The 21,441-nt window shown below is 41.5% G+C and overlaps 1 protein-coding gene across 1 annotated transcript in view; it reads left to right on the plus strand.

The window, feature by feature from the left end:
* PTPRN2 (protein tyrosine phosphatase receptor type N2) overlaps window positions 1–21,441 on the plus strand; it is a 1,208,901-nt gene that overhangs the window by 1,159,053 nt on the left and 28,407 nt on the right. Inside the window, exons 17-19 of the mRNA XM_077268574.1 lie at window positions 2,609–2,686; window positions 9,097–9,216; window positions 10,259–10,425. Coding sequence (XP_077124689.1) covers window positions 2,609–2,686; window positions 9,097–9,216; window positions 10,259–10,425 — 365 coding nt within the window. The remainder of the gene's footprint in view (window positions 1–2,608; window positions 2,687–9,096; window positions 9,217–10,258; window positions 10,426–21,441) is intronic.

Here is a 21,441-nt window from a genome sequence, read left to right on the forward strand (position 1 = left end):
CGCTGCACGCCAACTCTCCTCCCCCACCAGCGTCGCCACCGCATTCTATGACGTCTATGACGCCAGTACAGTTGAATGCAATGATGGAGGAGAGCGTCCTCTGTCGCTCCCTCTCCCATCATTCCCCTCTCTGCCTCTGACACTGCGGGTGCGCACGCACTCACTTCGTGCCAGGCAGTGCAGCGGCAGCCGCCGAGACATGAGCAGGGAGCAACGCGGGCACGAGGAGAGGTGAGGAGTGTGGGTTTTTTTTACCGGACTGTGGGGCCATTCTCTAGGGGGGGAGGAGAGATGCGGGCTGTGCTGTATACTACTATGTGGGATGTACTATATACTGCTAAGTGGGCTGTGCTGTATACTGCTACGTGGGCTGTGCTGTATACTGCTACGTGGGCTGTGCTGTATACTGCTACGTGGGCTGTGCTGTATACTGCTCCGTGGGCTGTGCTGTATACTACTGTGTGGTCTGTGCTGCATACTACTACGTGGGCTGTGTTATCTGCTATGCAGGTTGTGCTATATACTATGCGGATTGTGCTATATACTATGCGGACTTTGCTATATACTATGGGGGTATATTATATTCTATGGGGAGGCCGTGTTATATACTATGGGGGTATATTATATTCTATGGGGAGGCTGTGTTATATACTATGGGGGGTATATTCTATTCTATTGGGAGGCTGTGTTATATACTATGGGGGGGTATATTCTATTCTATGGGGGAGGGTGTGTTATATACTATGGGGGGCTGCATTATATTCTATGGGGGCTACATTATATATTATGGGGAGGTGGGCTGTATTATATTCTATGGGGGGCTGTATTAGATTTTATGAGGGATGATTGCATCATACTCTTTGATGGGGCTGCATTATATTCTGTGGGGAGGTGGGCTGTATTATATTCTGTTTGTGGCTACATTATATTCTATGGGGGGCTGTATTATATTTATATTCTTTGAGGGGTGATTGCATCATACTCTATGAGGGGGCTGCATTAAACTATGAGGGGGACTGCATTATATTCTATGGGGTGGCTGCATTATATTCTGTAGGGTGGTGGCTGCATCATACTCTACGGGGTGGCTGCATTATACTGTATCGAGGACTTTGGGGAATACGTTATACTATATGAAGAACTATGGGGTGCATTATACTATGGGAAGTGAATTGTACTACATGGATGACTATGGCGGTGCATTATACTATATGGAGCACTATGAGGAGTGTATTATGCTATATGGAGGACTGAGCAGTGTATTTTAATATATGGAGGACTATAGGGAGTGTATTATACTATATGGAGGACTGTCGTGCACATTATAATATATGGAGGACTATGGGGTGTATTTTACTAACAAGTAAAATGCTGCATATTCAGATTGTTTTTGCTGGAACAAAAAATAATTGTTCTCAGCAGCACATCGCCGGTGTAAACTGTAGATGTGCTGCTGATAACATGATACTGTATGGTGATCTGTTAGTGATGAAAAAACCAATTGCAATAGCTAAGGTCTAATATTCCAAAAAGCAAAACCAAAAAACTGACAAAAGACCTAAAACATATATATTTTAATATAGTAATTAAAACCAAATAACGATAATATCATATAGACCAACAGTAGAGGGCCTGCGGGAAAAGGGGTCTCCGGTAAATCTGAAAATGCCAGAAAAAATTATTATTATTCAACAATGTACAGGAAAGGGCTAGGGAAAATAGACGTGCCTATCCCTAAAAAAAATGCCCTTCCTGACAGCGGAGGTTGGCACCCTGGGATACAATGTGGCGCCCCCGCTCAACGTAGACTGACCCTGAAATCCCTAGCAGGAGTCCCTACCAAAAAAGCCACCACCAACAAAAACAATAATAAACACCAAAAAGAAAGAGAAAAAGAAAAAGTGTAGTCTATACAGTGCCAGTGCTGCTAAATACTGGCTGTTGGTACACAAATAGCACAATTAGGCTGATATACAATAAACTCTGGCGTCACGCCAGAGTTTATTGTATATCAGCCTAATTGTGCTATACATACACAAACATACATCATGTCGACAGATAAGTGCTGATTTCTCAGGTCAGGAGGCTCAGATACATGTTTGCCTCCTCTCTCCTTGTTATCACTTGTAGAATACAACCCTACAGCCCACTTTGTTAATTTTGTAGCACGGGTTCTCATAAGGAAGTGACATCACCAATCAAAGCTTGTAGTCCTTCCTACATGGGACTGATAGCAATTATATGGGCTGTCTCTAGGGTAATCAATGTTCTTTATACATATGACAATCTTCATGCCAGCTATGATTCCTCGAGTTCATAAAAGGAAGAAGTCAGGAAGTAGGGATGGAACTTTTCCCATAATATGGAACAATTAGCATCTGCCTTATGGGGTTTTTGCCTTCGTTGCCTTCCTCTGGGTCAACACATTAGGTTATTGGTTGAAATCATTGTGTCTTCGTTACACTTTCAAACTATAAAGGTCTTCAGTCCTTTTTTTAGTTGTAGATTGTTTACTTTAATGTTTTTTAGTATTTGGCAAATTATGTTTCATTCATTAATTCTCCATTCCATGTTTTTTGAGGTTTTTCATTCTATTTTTTTTTTGCAGATGGACCATGATCCAAGAAATCCAGCTTACATTGCAAGTCAAGGACCACTCCCCTCCACGGTAGCTGATTTCTGGCAGGTAAATGATTGATTTATTGGTTTCCTGACATTTACAATTGATCTTATTTTAATATATATATTTATTTTGGAATTCACATTATTGTGTAAAGAATAGACAATAGCATTTGTGGTATTTTAAAATATTTCTTATCATGGATACACTTTAGGAATAGACCATAAGGTCCCACAAAGGTAGAACTCATGCATATTACTGCAATATAGCACTGTACAGCCTCCATGGTCTACAGAAGTGTAATACACCACCCATAGACTAGGTGGGATATTAGTGGACCACCATATGTCTATTTCATGCTGGAAAAATATTTAGAATTGAGAGTCCTCAACTCTAAATATTTTTCTATCTACTGGCTAACATGGTACCAAGATATATATCTTTCCTGTATTTCATGCTGAGGTTTTTTATTTAGTAGATTCCATATAAATCTGACATTTAAAAAAAATAAATGTGTTAATAGCTGTATATTATGGCACTGTATGAAGCACTCTATGGCAGCACTATGGCTGTATAGTACCGAGCTGAAGGGGCCCAGGGAGCCTTCATACTACAGTGTGTCCTGTTGCTCCAGGCAAAATTAACTGTCCTCTGATTTGCCTGGCAAGTTCCCATTGAAAACCAGAGTAAAAAGTTAGGTTCTAATAAAGGGCACCCAAGTGGGTGAACCCATTATATTATATTAGCTGAAAGTACCCCATTCCCCATTAGTGTTTAATGTCTAGTGTATAATTGTCATAGATCAGGTGTAAGAGAATACTCAGGAGATATTGTAGAAGTATTTAAAGGGGTTGTCCAGTGAAGATAAGTTCTCACCTAGTTGGTATCAGATAGATCTTTGGAAGCCCAACCAATGGGACCCGCACTGATCTGCAGAACGGGGAACTTGTATCCTTCGTTAGAATGGAGCAGCAGAGGACATGCTCGAACACCGCTCCATTCATTCTCTATGGGACCACCTGAAAAAGCCAAGCTCAGCAGTCGGTAGCCCTATTGTGATGAATGGAGCGGCGGTCGTTGCTGTCGGGGATAAAAGTTCTCTTTTCTGCCAATTGGTGTGGGGTCCAGGACTCGCACATGTGAATAGGTGGACAACACCTTTAAACAATGGGAAGTATATTATGTGTTAAAGGCTTATACAGTATTTGGAAATATACCTTGAATTTTCCAGCACATGGACCATTAATGTTATCATTACCATTGATGGAGTCACAATTATTTGTTGCACTGGTGTACATAGGTTTATTACCAGCAGCTATTTCTCATCTTAAAATACATGTTGTTGGTAACATATTGGGGGACGGTAGTAAGTACCAGACACAGATCTCCACGGGGTCAATATAACGCTCTAAAATTAGCCATGTATCAGAGAGTCACGGGATCCGACCAAATATGACAGTAGGAGATAAGGGCTCATATGTTCCAGCTGAATGAATGAATGTACAAGGCCTCATTCAGACCTCCGATTTTTCCACAACAGAAAAAAGAGCCGATTATTCTGTTCAGATTCGATCAGACTTTGATCAGACAGTGGTCCAAGTGTCATCTGATTTTCTCGTATGTGGAGAAATGGAAAAAAAAAATTCCACCTTTCTCATTCTGATAGTCCGTGAAAATCGGATGTCATCTGAAATATGCCTCCATCTATAAGTACGGGCTCCGATCCCGGGTCCCGGCAGGTCATCATCTATATACATATATCATACAAAAGTAAGAAAAAAATCCTTAGGCAACAAGAAGCGCTAAAGAAGAAACAGAGATGTGAGGAATGAAATGAACTGATTTTATTGGAGCCACTCGTTTCGGAGCTGCTCCAGCCCCTTCCATAGACATATCAGATATTCCTGAAGAAGGGGCTGGACCAGCTCAGAAACGCGTAGTAATAAAATCAGTTCATCTTACTCCTCACACTTCCTTTTCTTCAGCAGCGCTTTTTGGAGCCCACTCAATTTTTTCTAATTTTTGTATGAGTTTTTTTAATCGGACTTCCTATCCGAGTTTCACAAGGCCAAATATATTAGTAAGTTGGATAACTGAGTGTACGAAGCACATTTCACAGCAATTTATTTTTAACTTATCAACACTTTAACGTGAATCTTTGACCATATTTCACAATATAATAAAAAGATCTATTAGACCTGATTTTACTGGTGTAGTTACTTTGAAAATTTAAGTCAGAATGGCTGTATAATTCCCAAATTAAAACGGGCCTTTTATAATTTTAGCTAGAGCCGGATTATATTTATTATTAAGCAAAGAATCTTTCACGAAGCATTATACAGCCATCCTGTTATGGAATTTCAAAATAAGTGTATCGGCCCCATCAAGTCTAAGAGCTCTATTTATTAATGTACTCAGTTTGTATTGTAAAATGTTGACATATTTGCTTTAAGATTTATCTGTATTTTGTTATTGTGAAGACATAACATTTCCTTCTGCAACATCAGAAAGTAAATAATAACCGACGTGTGATATTGAAGTTGATTTTATAGTTCTTTACGATAGTAGACACCCAAGGAATTATAGATTTTCTCAAACTCTTATGAATAATACACTGCAAGCAACAAAGCATGGTTGCCGATATTTCCAGGTACACCTGAGGTTCCCTCAACATAGGACGCATACAATATATTGACTCTGAAAGCCTAGTATTCCCCCTAAGTAAAAGATTAAGTAACCTTGATCAATAAATCATAGTATAAAATCTCATATTTTTCATATTTCTTGTTTCTTGAGAATATTTGCTTCTTAGACAAACAGTTCTCAACACTGAATCTTTGATACTACGCTGAGCTGCTATTTTATTGCATTTCAGTCCAACTCACCAGGTGAAGCCGAACAGATGTTTATGACGCTGCTTATAAGCTTTATATGTACCAAGTGGAGCGATCCATTCTCATCGGTTGTTCACCCCATGTACATGAAAGGGTTACAGTCACACTGAGTCCAATACATGCACATACTGCCATTAATTGTGCGTAGGTAGGAAAACTCTGCAGAAAGAAAGAGAATGGGAACTCTAGCGCCACCTAGAAGTAGGAATCCTAAAAGTCAATATTGACCCTTTAAGGAATCTTTCCATATGACACCAAACCAGAAACTCTATTTGCAGACATGGGGTATTTGCCCCTTATCCACTGCGTGTACGCTTCCCGGCTTCAGAGGTGCACTGCGCATGAACGGGAGCCATCTTCTGAACTTCCAGTCATGTGCAGGATAGTATACACCCGGCTTCAGAGATGCAGTGACGCTGCTGAAATGAGCGGCGCGCATGCGCCAGATTTACATAAGCGGCGATGACGACAGCTCCTGCAAATTGTGTTACTACGCCTACGGGGCGTTGATAACATGGAAAGAGGGCAACTAATCTGGGGCAACTAATGCCCCATCGACAAGTCAAAGCCCTCATTAGCGTAGCAAACGGGGACATTATAAATGCTAGTTTTTACCTAAAAACTTTCTACAGGGCTGGTTAGGCAGGGATGTACTGATACATAAGGGGATGGTGCTGGGTTGGAGGGGATGGAGGACCATACAGGTTCCCTTTAAGGAGACCTGTAAACCATTTAATGCTCCTCGGGGACCTTACCGCATTTATACAAATCACCTCTTTAGAGCATTGGCCATTTAAGTGGCTTATATGTCTCCCTACGTTAACTTGGTACTCTCAACAAGGAGACGCTTTAAGCCTTAAACACCAGGCCAGAGGCCTTTAACCAATCCTAAATCAGTTCTTCTTTACACTGAAACACATATCTGCAAATGGAGATTCTGATTTGGCTAATGCTACCCAGTTATATGGCAAGGCTCTTTATTGGGACGATATTGACTTTTAGGATTCTAAAGTTCCTGCTTTTCTCCCTGAAGAGGTTATTTCCATGTTTAAATTCCCAAGGGAGCAGTGTATGGCCTATAAGTCTCCTTATGCCAACTTGATGCTCTCCAAGAAGACTTTTTATCCCTTAGGCACCTTAAGTGCATGGAGGTGCATAGTCCCTACTTAGGGGCGCAGCTATTGGAAATATTGGTAGAGGTAGCACTGGCATCAGGTTTCTCTGCTACAACTGTGTTATGAATGGCGCCTTATGAGGATCCTCTAACTGATTCCGCACTGTTCTGTATAATGGTGGCTTGTGCATATCATGTGCCAACATATGACCTTGGCATACTATCAAGTACTCCCCTACTCCCCTAGAATACCTTTAAAGGAAAATAAATATGGAATATGGTATGCATTGCAGCCTGATACAATATTTTTTTTAATTATGGATTCTGTAAAAATCAATAAGAAAAGCCTGTGTATAATATCAAAGGCACACAGATATCAGTATAGGCCATATATTTCTATGGGTGTATTATCAATACATACAATCCAAATCTGTGATACCGCTGTGGGGGTGAGATCTAAATACACGGCTGTGTCTGTAGAGCATTGGACCCCGTACAGCAGTGTTTGGAGATTACTGACACCAGGAGGCGGAAAATCAAGATCATACTATGATAGGTTTCAATTTATCTGTGCGAATATTTTGGCAAAATTTACCTTTTAAAATTTAGATATATTCTGGATATATGACGTGGTATTTTTCCATGAGCCCGATTTATATCATATAAGAGATAGATAGATAGATAGATAGATAGATAGATAGATAGATAGATAGATAGATTCGGATCAGATAGACAGATAGATAGATAGATAGATAGATGATAGATAGATAGATATGGGATAGATAGATGATAGATAGATAGATATGGGATAGATAGATAGATAGATAGATAGATAGATAGATAGACAGATAGATAGATAGATATGGGATAGATAGATAGATAGATAGATAGATAGATAGATAGATATGGTATAGATAGATAGATAGACAGATAGATAGATAGATAGATAGATAGATATGGGATAGATAGATGATAGATAGATATGGGATAGATAGATAGATAGATAGATAGATAGATAGATAGATAGATAGATAGATAGATAGATAGATATGGGATAGATAAATAGATTGATATGGGATAGATAAATAGATAGATAGATATGAGATAGATAGATAGATATGGGATAGATAGATAGATAGATAGATAGATAGATAGATAGATAGATAGATAGATAAAGAGATAGATGGATAATAGATAGATAATAGATAGATAGATAGATAGATAGATAGATAGATAGATAGATAGATATGGGATAGATAAATATATAGATATGGGATAGATAAATAGATAGATAGATAGATAGATAGATAGATAGATAGATAGATAGATAGATAGATATGGGATAGATAGATAGATAGATAGATAGATAGATAGATATGGGATAGATAGAGAGATAGATAGATATGGGATAGATAAATAGATAGATATGGGATAGATAGATAGATAGATAGATAGATAGATAGATAGATAGATAGATATTAGATAGATAGATAGATATTAGATAGATAGATAGATAGATAGATAGATAGATAGATAGATAGATTTGATTTTAGTGGATTTACCGTGCAGTCATACTACTAGCAGATAGAGGTTCCTGGGGGACGAACATCTATCTTGAGAACTGGGTCACATATCTCCGTGGTGTCGGGAAGTGGCCACATGTGAAGCACTTTTTATTGCTTTGAATGGTAATTCCTAAAGTTTGTAAGCTTTCTTTGCAATTTTTGGAACTTCCAAACTCCTTCTTCACTGACAATACCAAGTGACATGGCCCTGTATTCAATTGATGTGGGTCCAAGTAGTGTCTAAGATGGGAATAACGTTTTAAGAATACTAGATCTTCCAAAAGTAGTTTGTAATTATAAACCTAGAAATGCAAGACTGCTCATTAATATTTCAGTGAATTCGGTATTTCATGTCGTCTATGCATTTTTCACAACTCATTGCATTTTCAGATATGTCCACTTCATTTTAACAATTCACAAAAGGATACAGATACAAGTAGTTCCATACAAATTGCAACTCTTCTACATCCATAAAAAAATAAGTAATACTACTACTAATAATAATGTGTAATTTAATTCTTTAAACTTTGGTTGTGAAAGAAGCGAACATTAAGGTTGCTGTGATTGTGGAGATGATGTATTCCATGATTCCTCCTACTGCCGTACGTCCCTTATTAATATACAAGCTCCATATCAAAGGCCTGAATTCTGTGGTATTTGCCTTCTGCTCAAGCCGGCAATTTCCACAAAGAGAAAATATATAAATGGCATATTTTGTAAATGCTGCGCTGTGCTCGGGGATTTGGAAGCAGCTGCAGAGAAAAGTGTCTAATGAAAATGAAATTTGAATTTGCACTGAATGGAATGAGTTTGGATTGTGCGTCTGAGTGCTGTAATTACACGTGTCACGCAGTAATTAAGCGGTTGCAGTGTGGCCACGGTGTGTCTCTCTTTTGTCTGCAGATGGTATGGGAAAATGGCTGCGTTGTAATCGTGATGTTGACATCACTGGCAGAGAATGGAGTCAAACAGTGTTACCACTACTGGCCCGATGAAGGCTCCAACCTCTACCACATCTACGAGGTATGTATGTCTTATCATCTACTGCATCCTGAACATTACAGCACATGCTGAGCTATTATTCATTGACCACATAAACCTGTACCAAAAATCACAACACGTAAATTAAAAAAATGACAATGATGAGTTAAAAGTATTGTTTGGTGAATGCAGCTTCTGCGCCAAGCTTTTCATTATCCCATCTCAGAAATGCTGCCATTATAGATAGATGATGGATAAATATGGGATAGATAGGTATAGATAGATAATAGATAGATAAATATGAGATCGATACAGATAGATAGATAGATAGATAGATAGATAGATAGATAGATAGATAGATAGATATGAGATAGATAGATAGATAGATAGATAGATAGATAGATAGATAATAGATAGATATGAGATAGATAGATAATAGATAGATAATAGATAAATATGAGATAGATAGATAATAGATAGATAAATATGAGATAGAGATAGATAGATAGATAGATAGATAGATAGATAGATAGATAGATAGATAGATAATAGATAGATAAATATGAGATAGATAGATAGATAGATAGATAGATAGAAAGATAGATAGATAGATATGAGATCGATAGATAGGAGATATATTGATAGATATGAGATAGATAGATAGATAGATAGATAGATAGATAGATAGATAGATAGAAAGATAGATAGATAATAGATAGATATGAGATAGATAGATAGATAGATAGATAGATAGATAGATAGATAGATATGAGATGTATAGATCATAGATTACTATAGATTATTATAGATAGAAATAATCCATCATCCATATTCTGCATGACATCTTTCTCTGCTTTCCTTCCGTTAATTGAAAATTGATGTGAATTGTGACGAGCTGATTGTGAGTCTCCGCGTTGCTGTGGTGGTTTAGAAGCTTCTATAAATAAAGCCCTTGATTTGGATTAATATGGAGCTTCTGGGAGTGAGCCCGGTGTGGGACCCTCCAGAGAATTTTGTGCAGCAATGTGAAGCAGATGTTTGTCAATGTTCTTAAGTTGTGCCCTGTGACTCCAATCCCATGCAGGTTAATCTTGTCTCTGAGCATATCTGGTGTGAAGATTTCCTTGTGAGAAGCTTCTATCTAAAAAACCTACAGACTAATGAAACCCGCACAGTCACCCAGTTTAACTTCCTCAACTGGAATGACCATGGTGTGCCAACTTCGACGCGCTCACTACTGGATTTCCGCAGGTACAGACTCGTTCTTTGCACCTTCCTGTATTCAGTAATGAAATAATCCTGCTGTGATTGTATTATTATACCTATGTCGTGCCATTATAACACATTTAGAGTGAGCGGGCTGGTGTGGCCAATGTCGGAATACACAGTGTACTCACTGGTGATTCAGTAGTCTGTATCTAGCTACATTATTAATTACATAGAGAGATTAGCAGAGAAATACTGTATACCATAAAGGAAGAAAAAAGACACGAACCGCACATCCATATATTACCCATTGATATGCAGCAGCTAGGCATTAAAAAAATGAACAAGAAGTTTTTAGTTTAGTCATAGTGTATAAGCCCACCGCCACATCACAGCAGCCTCTTTGTTGGGACCCTATGCTATTAAGTGTCCCGCTGCATGGGGCCAACGCTGAAGCAACATTGTGCCCACATGTAAAGCATCACCCCTGCAACCAGGCAAAGTCATGGCTCCCGCCACACAGTACAATAACACAGCAGGGTAACACTATCTGTACAAAGCTGGCCACAATAAGGGGCATTATCTTCACATTAGACCTCCTTTACGTCTCAGAAATATTTTTTATCTCCATGTTCAGAAGGAAGCAGGGACCTAACAAATAATCAAGGGGCCCCAATTCAGAATGCACCCCAACTCCACTATGATCACCTTCCTTATATTATTCGGATAAACACTGTCACCGTGCAGAGCTAATGTACAGTTATACCTCAACACCATGATTATTTGCAGAGCAATGTCACTTAAACAAAGTGATGTCGTAGTACAGGGACCATAAACAGTGATGTCACAGTACAAAGATAATGTAAATACTGATGTCACAGTACAGGGACAATAAACAGTGATGTCACAGTACAAGGATAATAAACACAGTGATGTCACAGTACAGGGATAATATACACAGGGATGTCACAGAACAGGGATAATATACACAGGGATGTCACAGAACAGGGATAATATACACAGGGATGTCACAGTACAGGGATAATAAACACAGGGATGTCACAGTACAGGGATAATAAACACAGGGATGTCACAGTACAGGGATAATAAACACAGGGATGTCACAGTACAAGGATAATATACACAGGGATGTCACAGAACAGGGATAATACACACAGTGATATCACAGTACAGGGAATAATGGACACAGTGATGTCACAGTACAGGGATGATGTAAATAATGATGTCACAGTACACGGACAATAAACAGTGATGTCACAGTACAGGGATGATGTAAATAATGATGTCACAGTACAGAGACAATAAACAGTGATGTCACAGTATAAGGATAATGTAAATAATGATGTCACAGTACAGGGACAATAAACAGTGATGTCACAGTACAAAGATAATGTAAATACTGATGTCACAGTACAGGCACAATAAACAGTGATGTCACAGTACAAGGATGATGTAAATAGTGATGTCACAGTACAGGGATAATAAACACAGTGATGTCACAGTACAGGGATAATACACACAGTGATGTCACAGTACAGGGAATAATGTACAGAGTGAAGTCACAGTTCACATATAGTAAACACAGAGATGTCGTTATACAGAAATAATGACACAGTGCAGGGATAATACACACAGTGATGTCACAGTACAGGGATAATAAACACAGTGATGTCACAGTACAGGGATAATAAACACAGGGATGTCACAGTACAGGGATAATATACACAGTGATGTCACAGTACAAGGATAATATACACAGGGATGTCACAGAACAGGGATAATATACACAGCGATGTCACAGTACAGGGATAATACACACAGTGATGTCACAGTACAGGGATAATACACACAGTGATGTCACAGTACAGGGATAATATACACAGTGATGTCACAGTACAGGGATAATATACACAGTGATGTCACAGTACAGGGATAATAAACACAGGGATGTCACAGTACAGGGATAATACACACAGTGATGTCACAGTACAGGGATAATATACACAGTGATGTCACAGTACAGGGATAATAAACAGTGATGTCACAGTACAGGGATAATATACACAGTGATGTCACAGTACAGGGATAATAAACACAGGGATGTCACAGTACAGGGATAATATACACAGCGATGTCACAGTACAGGGATAATAAACAGTGATGTCACAGTACAGGGAAAATATACACAGTGATGTCACAGTACAGGGATAATAAACAGTGATGTCACAGTACAGGGATAATATACACAGTGATGTCACAGTACAGGGATAATAAACAGTGATGTCACAGTACAGGGATAATATACACAGTGATGTCACAGTACAAGGATAATAAACACAGTGATGTCATAGTACAGTGATAATATACACAGTGATGTCACAGTACTGAGGCAGTGAGCAGAGTGATATCACAGTGCAGGGGTAATAAGCACACAGATGGCACATTACCGAGTGTGCACAATGAGGTCTTGGTGCAAAGAAAATTTGCTCCATGACATGACAGCATAGTAATTTGACAAACAATGATCTCACAGTACAGGGATAAGACACACCATGATGCGCACAGCCATAATGCACATAAATACAGGTTGCTATGTATAGTATGACATCGTATCAGTGGAAAGAATACCAATGCCGCTGTGCCATAGTGTGGATTGCCAGTACTCAGCGCTAGGCAAATAGTATAGTACTTTCTTTTTCTTTTTAAATTTTGCACCCCCAAGAATTTAGCACCCTGCCTCCATTATCCAACACTGCAGCACTGTAATAGAATCTACATGCAGGTATAATAAACACATAATCTCACAACACAGGAGTATAGTGATGTGACAGTACAGATATAATGGGATCAATAGTGCCCCCTTCCATTGTCTATAGACGGCACTTATTTTATACGTGTCTTTTTGGAGCTTCCCCCCTTCACTCCAATTGTTGGCTGTGTTGCTATGTCTGCTGTCTTTATAGCTACTCCTAAGAAGAAAGAAACTATGAAAAGATCTGAAGACAAAACAAAGAGAAGGTGCAGGGACCACTATATCCAAATCTTGGTGCTGAACTGTTGTAGCATTCACATGTAACAAAAAAGACATTTATATGAAAGTTGTATAACGCAGCCGGACGAACACAAAGAAGTAGACGAACGGCTCCGCAGCCAGCCAGACAGGTTCTTTTCAGCCCGTTACATCTGTATCTGATTATTTATCGATTGGAGAGATTTGTATTGTGTGTATTCAGGTCACCAATAACCTGCACAGGAGAAAACATGGTCATACAGTGATTTTATCAGATCCGTACACCGATGTCGCAGAGTTGAGCTGCGTATGTCAGTTCTCATTGAGCGTGATATGGCGATGTGATTTACATAGGACTGCACATGAAATGATCGTATTATCCTGAATCAAATCGTTACAATGTCCAGACGACTGTGACACATAATTGGCGCGTTCAGCACTTGTATGTAAGGCACAACAAGAGGAAAATGCTAATTGTGTTCTTTGTATGTACCTCAATGTGCGCTGCCTAATTATACTGGATGTCACACTGAGAAAATTGGGGAAATCAGGTCCTATTATTAGAAATGCATAAATGTTGTAGAAGGTGTCCTGGTGTCTGGTAGAAGTTGCACAGGGAAGGAGCGAACTGTTCTGGATGTAGTGCACATACTTTGTAAATGCTACGTACAGTAAAAGCGCGTAATTATGGTGTAGAATGGGCACTTGACACATAATCAGCCGGCGTTACCACTTTGTGCCAGGCTTTTACGCGCGACCTCTGCTCATCATATCACAGAAATAATAGGGGTTATGCGGGGAGAGTGATGACCTTTAATGTCTCTGGGTTAGTCTTTTTTTTTTTGCAAATTGTAAAAGCCTTTTGAGAAGATGTGACATATTGGTTAAGGAGGAACCGTTCTCTGATGCGCAAGGTCGTCGGGTCAATTCCTGCCTCTGTCACTGGTGCCGACTGTGGTCTTGGGTAAATCCATTTATCTGACTGTGTGCGAGGTTGCCTGCCTGTCACTGAGTTATAACAATAACGTTAATCCTTTCCTCTGTGGTGTCTCCGGAGGAAGCATAAGATCCAAAATAAGTGGAAAAGCTCAACTGTGGGTCCTATCCTACTCACCACATGCAGCGCCAATGCTCAACTGAGGTGTAGTGATCATGGGGGAAGTTATTTTCTGGACTTACTCTCAGTTTTGTTGTTTAAAAAAAAACTGCATAAATCAATAGAGTAGATAAATACAAGAAACTTTGTATTATATCAAAGAAATTTGCTTTGTTCTCCATTTATGAGCCACTTCTCCCCCACCTCCCCTTCCACACTCATCTCCTGAACTCATCGTTCACTATAGAAAAATATTGCTAACCTTTATCAAAACAAGGTAGACAAGGATCAGGTTACAGTCATCTATTTAGGTCTATCACATATCTTGCTGCTTCTCTCTAGTAAGTGTTTTATCTCACTCCAGAGCTGGATTCACAGCTGCACTGTTCAGTACTGCTATCTAGTGTCCTCTGTGTTGCTGCTTGTGAACATGTGCTAGTGCTACATAGAAAACTTACATAAGAAGGAAATACCAAAATATTCAATTATAACAGTCTACGAATACCAACAATAAGTAAGCCAACAAAATGTATTCAAGACCAGCCAATAATGTCAAATAAGTAACTTTATTAATTAAAAAAGAATGACATATTAAAAAAAGCATATGGAACACAAAAGACAAGATAAAAAGGGGGTTTACTAAGAGGGCGGGAGGATGTGCCATGTAAAAAAAAGATAGTATAGTACAACATCAGTTCAGATATATAAAGTGCACTGTGCATGTAAATTCATAAGTACACAATATAATAAATAAATATAAAGCATAATGTCCAGTGACAAAGAAAATAGTATAATCAATATTTGAATAAACATTGCAGAGTGCCAAAACATTATTAAAGAAGTCCCATCATGGGGAGCTGAGAAGTTTCAATGAACCCATAAGAGTGATACTGACCAGAAAGACACCGCACAACCCCCTCCCACCACTCCAACGCGTTTCGCCTTCTGCTTCATCAGGGTGTAAAGTAAAGGGGAAATTGCTGGTATAAATAGGGCACCAACAGATACAATTACTTACAAACATTACGTGCCTTCATATTTCTGTGAGCAGCGTATATGAGACATCACATCAGCTAGTCACCACCCACCAGCTCAGAGACAATTAAAAAATAGAGATAGAAGCATGCAGAGGGGAAAAGTGGTGAACAATGCAGGATACAAGTCATATTATGGTGGAAACAATGTTATCCCCACCTGAAACAACAGGTACACTATAAGCTTTATGTACTTAGAACTAGAAAACCCTTTTAAGACTAAAAGAGCCCTAAAACAGCACATCCTCCCCCTTAATATATTTTACATAGAGTTCACTGCACACCTCGGCATATTTCAGGTCATCTTGACATTGTAGCAAAACTTCTAGAGCAATTTCCTGTAATTCCGATTCCAAAATTGAGATTCAGGATAACTATTTTCCATGATTGCAATAGCTAAACAAGTGTAATTTCCTAATCACAGACTAATGCGCCCAGGAGGATTATTTTTATATTATATTTTAGTATTATTTTTACATTACATTTTAATATATTTCTTTTTTTAATCTATTACACATTTGATTAGATTGGTGGTTGATGAACCTCTAAGTCTTCAATAAGGCATCTGATTTTGTGCAGGAAATGGGTAAAAATTGCAAATCACATACAGCAGGGCTAAAATTGTACTGCAGAGCTAAATTTGTCATTTGGCACATTATATCTAATTTTCTATGGGGTCGCAGATAAATCTTTACTATTTTCATTAGATATCATGTTCTCAACAAAAAAAATCAGTCCAATGTCAGATTCCGCTTTTTTACATCTGTGATGTCCCACTATTCCCTGTTTAAGGACCATACGGGATAACTTAATAATGTTTGATTTGTTGCATTAATACTCAGCCATGAGGTTGACTGCCAGCTGTGGCCAGAAAGGTCTCATGTGGTTAGGGCTCGTATGTGATCCAAATTATATTATCTTAATAGAACTCAGAGAGATCAAGAGGTCGAGTGTTACCGAGAATGACCAAGAAAAGCTGCAAAGAGGATTTTTCCCTTACAATAAATATGTAAAAAAGTAATAGACATTTTTTAGGTCAGTGGGAAAATAGCAGAAATGTAATAGAGAAGACAGAAAGAGATACAAATGTTACATAGCATATGCAGAAAAAAAAGTAACACATGGATATATACAGCTCTGGCAAAAATTAAGAGACCACCACATCAAAACCCTGTCATGGGCAGCCCAATCTCCAGACCTGAACCCCATTGAAAACCTCTGGAATGTAATCAAGAAGATGATGGATAGTCACAAGCCATCAAACAAAGAACTGCTTACATTTTAGCGCCAGAAGCAGTGTGATAGACTGGTGGAAAGCATGCCAAGACGCATGAAAGCTGTGATTAAAAATCATGGTTATTCCCCAAAATATTGATTCCTGAACTCTGCTTGAGTTAAAACATTAGTATTGTTGTTTCTAAATGTTTATGAACTTGTTTTCTTTGCATTATTTGAGGTCTGAAAGCACTGGGTTATTTTTTTCAATTTTGACCATTTCTCCTTTTCAGAAAAAAAATACAAAATTTATTGCTTGGAAATACGGAGACATGTTGTCAGAAATTTATAGACTAAAAGAACAATTTACATTTTACTCAAAAATAAACCTATAAAGAGAAAAATCAGACAAACTGAACATTTTGCAGTGGTCTCTTAATTTTTGCTAGAGCTGTATAGTATATAAAATGGTAAAACTACTGAAGTTGCTGCAAGAAAACATAAAAAGAAAGCGAAATGATAGATAGATATGAGATAGATACATACATACATACATACATACATACATGGATAGATATGATTTAGATAGATACATGGATATGTAGCGCCCCCACTGCCGCAGGGTCGAGGGGTACCCGGTACCGGGCCTCTGAGTCTCGGTCCTGGGGTTGTCACGGTGGCTAGACCCGGTCCGTGACCCTGCTGAGGGGCGCCCAATGAAAGGTGTGGGTGGTGATGATGTAGTGGTGCGGTGCAGGTTGCAGTAAATAACGAGGACACCAGGTTGCAGTCTCTTTACCTCTTTACTGAAGGCCTCAGGATCCTCAGTCCGGAATACGGTTAACCGGGCTGTGGGAGTCCGGCCGGTCCGATGGCACCTCCAGAGTTCCCTTTGCAGGTGGAAATCTGTGCCTACCTTCTAGCGCTTGTGTGTTGTGGTCCTCCCCTGCTGTGCTTACGGGATAGTCCCCACAACTGTTGTGTCTGTTTCTGAAGTTCCCTCACAACTCGATTATGATGTTCTGCTTCTTCCCCCAGATGATATGCCTAGGACGCACCCGTATGACGGGTAGGCTCGGAGCTCTTCCGGGACCCTAGTGTCGCCCCTCTCCAGTTGTTGCCCCCTATGTCTTCTTAGGTGATTTGAGTGAGACAGCCCGCCTATAACTGACTGTCCTGCCGTAGGTTTGAAGTAAGGCCTGGAGCTCAATACTTCCTCGGCGTTCCGGCCACCGGCTACGCGCCTCAGTAGGATGTTGCCTCGTCTTACAGCACGACTCCTACTGGTGTTTCTCCTTGTTGCGTCGATCTCATTTCTCACTCAGCACAATATACCTCGCTTCTTGTCCTTTCTTGGGGTACCGCCGTGATGAAGTGCAGTCGCGGTCCCGTAACGTTCTCTCTGTTCGCTAGGCCTCTGTCAGGATCCCACCCCTGACAGGGACCCCCCTGAATCTTCCCCTGCAACACCCTCTGCCACAGGATGTTGCCTGGTTCCAACCCAGTCAGCTTCTGACTAACTTCCTATCCAACCCCCAGTTTTACCAGATTGTGAGGAGTGGCCTAATACATAGCACCCTTAGCTCCCCCTGGAGGCCAGACTGTGAAGTGTATTGGTGTCTGTGATACCTGGTCAGGTGAACTCCTTCAGTGCCATCAGACGTACCATAGCCCCCCTTAGCGGTGGAGCATCAGTACTGCAACGACCAGGACTCTGGGGCGCTGCACTCCCCCCGGTTAAATCCAGTACTCCTGGACTGGGAAGAAAACAACAATACATGTCAGCAAAAAGACATACAATTTTGAAATGCAATAACAATAAGCAAATTTGAACAGAGCTTCCCTTTATGGGAGGTGAGGACACTTGAACGTTACAAACATTGTTAAATGCTTTAAATAACGTACTATAAATAGCTTTTCCTATCCAACCGGGTATTCTACTAAGTGCAAATTTTTGAACAATAATTTAACATTGCCTTTAAGGACGTACACACTGAATCCACTAAAGACCTTCTTATAAAACACTATAAGGCTAATCAACTTTTCTTCATTTTCCTCCTTTACTTCTGCAGGACCGCCTGTCTATCTGCCCCAGGCCTACTGCCTCTCGTTCGGTTGCAGGACCGCCCCTTTCCGCCCGGGCCTACTGCCTTTCTGCTACTATACACAGTATAGAACGTATCATCCATCTCTCAGTTCAAGATCACTGAGCCATCTCTGTATGGCTCCTAGGAGGACTCACCGACTAACCCCGTACGGGTTCACTTCCTGTCCTCATTTTCTAACACATTATTAAACATCTCTTACAATTAACTAGCTAACTACAGATAACTTTTACATGTTAGCATTATCAGTACTTCCTTTTAAAGCATCATTATACTTTAAGTGCTATTAATGAACGTCCCCTTTAAGAAGGGACCAAGTCTCTATGAGGTAGTGCAACTTCTCAAGCTGCAAGTCCGAATGCAGTAAGGACTCTGGTGCTGTTTCCAGGAACAGTTTCTTCGCAAAGAGTCCTTTCTTTTGTAAAACCAGTAGACGGCACCTTTAAGAAGGTGCAAACTATTTACAATGAGTTTGTAATCATGCAGTGTTCATGATCCAGCAGTTCTTTCAACAATGATAAGACGAGAAACAAAAGCAGAAGAAGGGATCCTGGGTAAACAAAGGGATCCCTTTAAGAGTTAACCCTAGTCGGGTTGTAGCAGCAGAACAGCAAAAAGACGAACAGTTAACTATTTACAAATGATGAAGCATTCTTGCTTACTCAGTTTCTGGCTGAGCAGGAGGCGGCCTCCTCCCGGGCCTCACCGGGCAAACGGGTCGTGATGGTGTAGCAAAGACTGGTCCCAGTAGCGATAGGATCCCTCGTTGGGACACCCTCCTCACTCGTGGGAGAATACGACCAGTAGCGACACGGTGGGTCTGAATCCCCTGGGGTTCCGCGGTGGCTGGTTCCGGTACCTTCTCTGCAGGAGGCTCGTCTTCCGGCGTTCCGGCAGCGGCCTGGAGTGCGATGCACCGCTGGACGCCCCGAGCTATCCAGCCAACCTCTCTCCTCCACCGGGTGTAAGTTACCGCGTCTCCAGGCTCCAGGTCGCGACAGTACCTTCCCCCGCAGGGCTCCACCTCCTCCCGATCCACACGGACCCACAGTGGTTCTCCAATTTCTTGTATAACTCCCCGTCCTTTCCGGGAGTTGAAGACCACCACCACACCCCAATGTGACGGGGGAACCTCCTCCGCTTCTGTCAGGTCGATCTGGACCGCAGGTTGGGGTCTATTCCTCCACGCCGTCATCAGGCGCCGCAGATGTTCTGCCTCCGGCAGGATCCTCAGGCCCCGTGCCTGCAGCTCGCACTCTGCTGCGGCCGGGATGGAGGAAGCAGGGGACACCGGAGTTAGGCGGACCTCCGTAGGCTGGCCCAGCCGAGCGGTCACACGAGCGTCGGCCTCCCGGCGGCGTGCTATCTGCCGGGCCTCGGCTGCGGCCACACACTCCTCAGACGGCGGCCAGTTGGGTCTGCCCATCGGTAGCTCCGTAAGGGCCAGTCCCAGCAACGATGGCGCGTCTGGGGCTGTGTCGGGTGGTGCAGCCTCATGCTGGGTCGGGTCGTCCCCACGCGGTGCTTCTGGCGTCGCCATCTTTGCTTCCTCTCCAGTGTCTTCTTCCCGCGGTCTCTTCCGTGGGCGGCCCCGTCTCCATGGTCTCCACCCTCCAAAGAGGATGAGGAGGCGGACCTCGGCTGCTGACGGACACGTTCTCAGGATGCAAAAATGTTTAGACTGGGCGGCCATTGTCTTTCGCGCTCTTCAGCCGGTCCACGCCTACTCCACGCCCCTCTTCTCTTCCTGCGCTCTCCTCAGCGCTGTTATGGCGGCTGGTTTTGGCGGCAAATGGCAATCCACAGTCTTTGCAATAAGTCACAGTTCAAGCACAATAAATCACAGTTCCAAGGCACAAATGACCTGATTCTTCAGGCTTAAGTAGATCCTGTTCGTGACGCCAAATTGTAGCGCCCCCACTGCCGCAGGGTCGAGGGGTACCCGATACCGGGCCTCTGAGTCTCGGTCCTGGGGTTGTCACGGTGGCTAGACCTGGTCCGTGACCCTGCTGAGGGGCGCCCAATGAAAGGTGTGGGTGGTGATGATGTAGTGGTGCGGTGCAGGTCGCAGTAAATAACGAGGACACCAGGTTGCAGTCTCTTTACCTCTTTACTGAAGGCCTCAGGATCCTCAGTCCGGAATACGGTTAACCGGGCTGTGGGAGTCCGGCCGGTCTGATGGCACCTCCAGAGTTCCCTTTGCAGGTGGAAATCTGTGCCTACCTTCTAGCGCTTGTGTGTTGTGGTCCTCCCCTGCTGTGCTTACGGGATAGTCCCCACAACTGTTGTGTCTGTTTCTGAAGTTCCCTCACAACTCGATTATGATGTTCTGCTTCGTCCCCCAGATGATATGGCTAGGACGCACCCATATGACGGGTAGGCTCGGAGCTCTTCCGGGACCCTAGTGTCGCCCCTCTCCAGTTGTTGCCCCCTATGTCTTCTTAGGTGATTTGAGTGAGACAGCCCGCCTATAACTGACTGTCCTGCCGTAGGTTTGAAGTAAGGCCTGGAGCTCAATACTTCCTCGGCGTTCCGGCCACCGGCTACGCGCCTCAGTAGGATGTTGCCTCATCTTACAGC

The sequence above is a fragment of the Ranitomeya variabilis genome, chromosome 6, assembly GCF_051348905.1.
Source record: "Ranitomeya variabilis isolate aRanVar5 chromosome 6, aRanVar5.hap1, whole genome shotgun sequence".
Taxonomy (NCBI): domain Eukaryota; kingdom Metazoa; phylum Chordata; class Amphibia; order Anura; family Dendrobatidae; genus Ranitomeya; species Ranitomeya variabilis.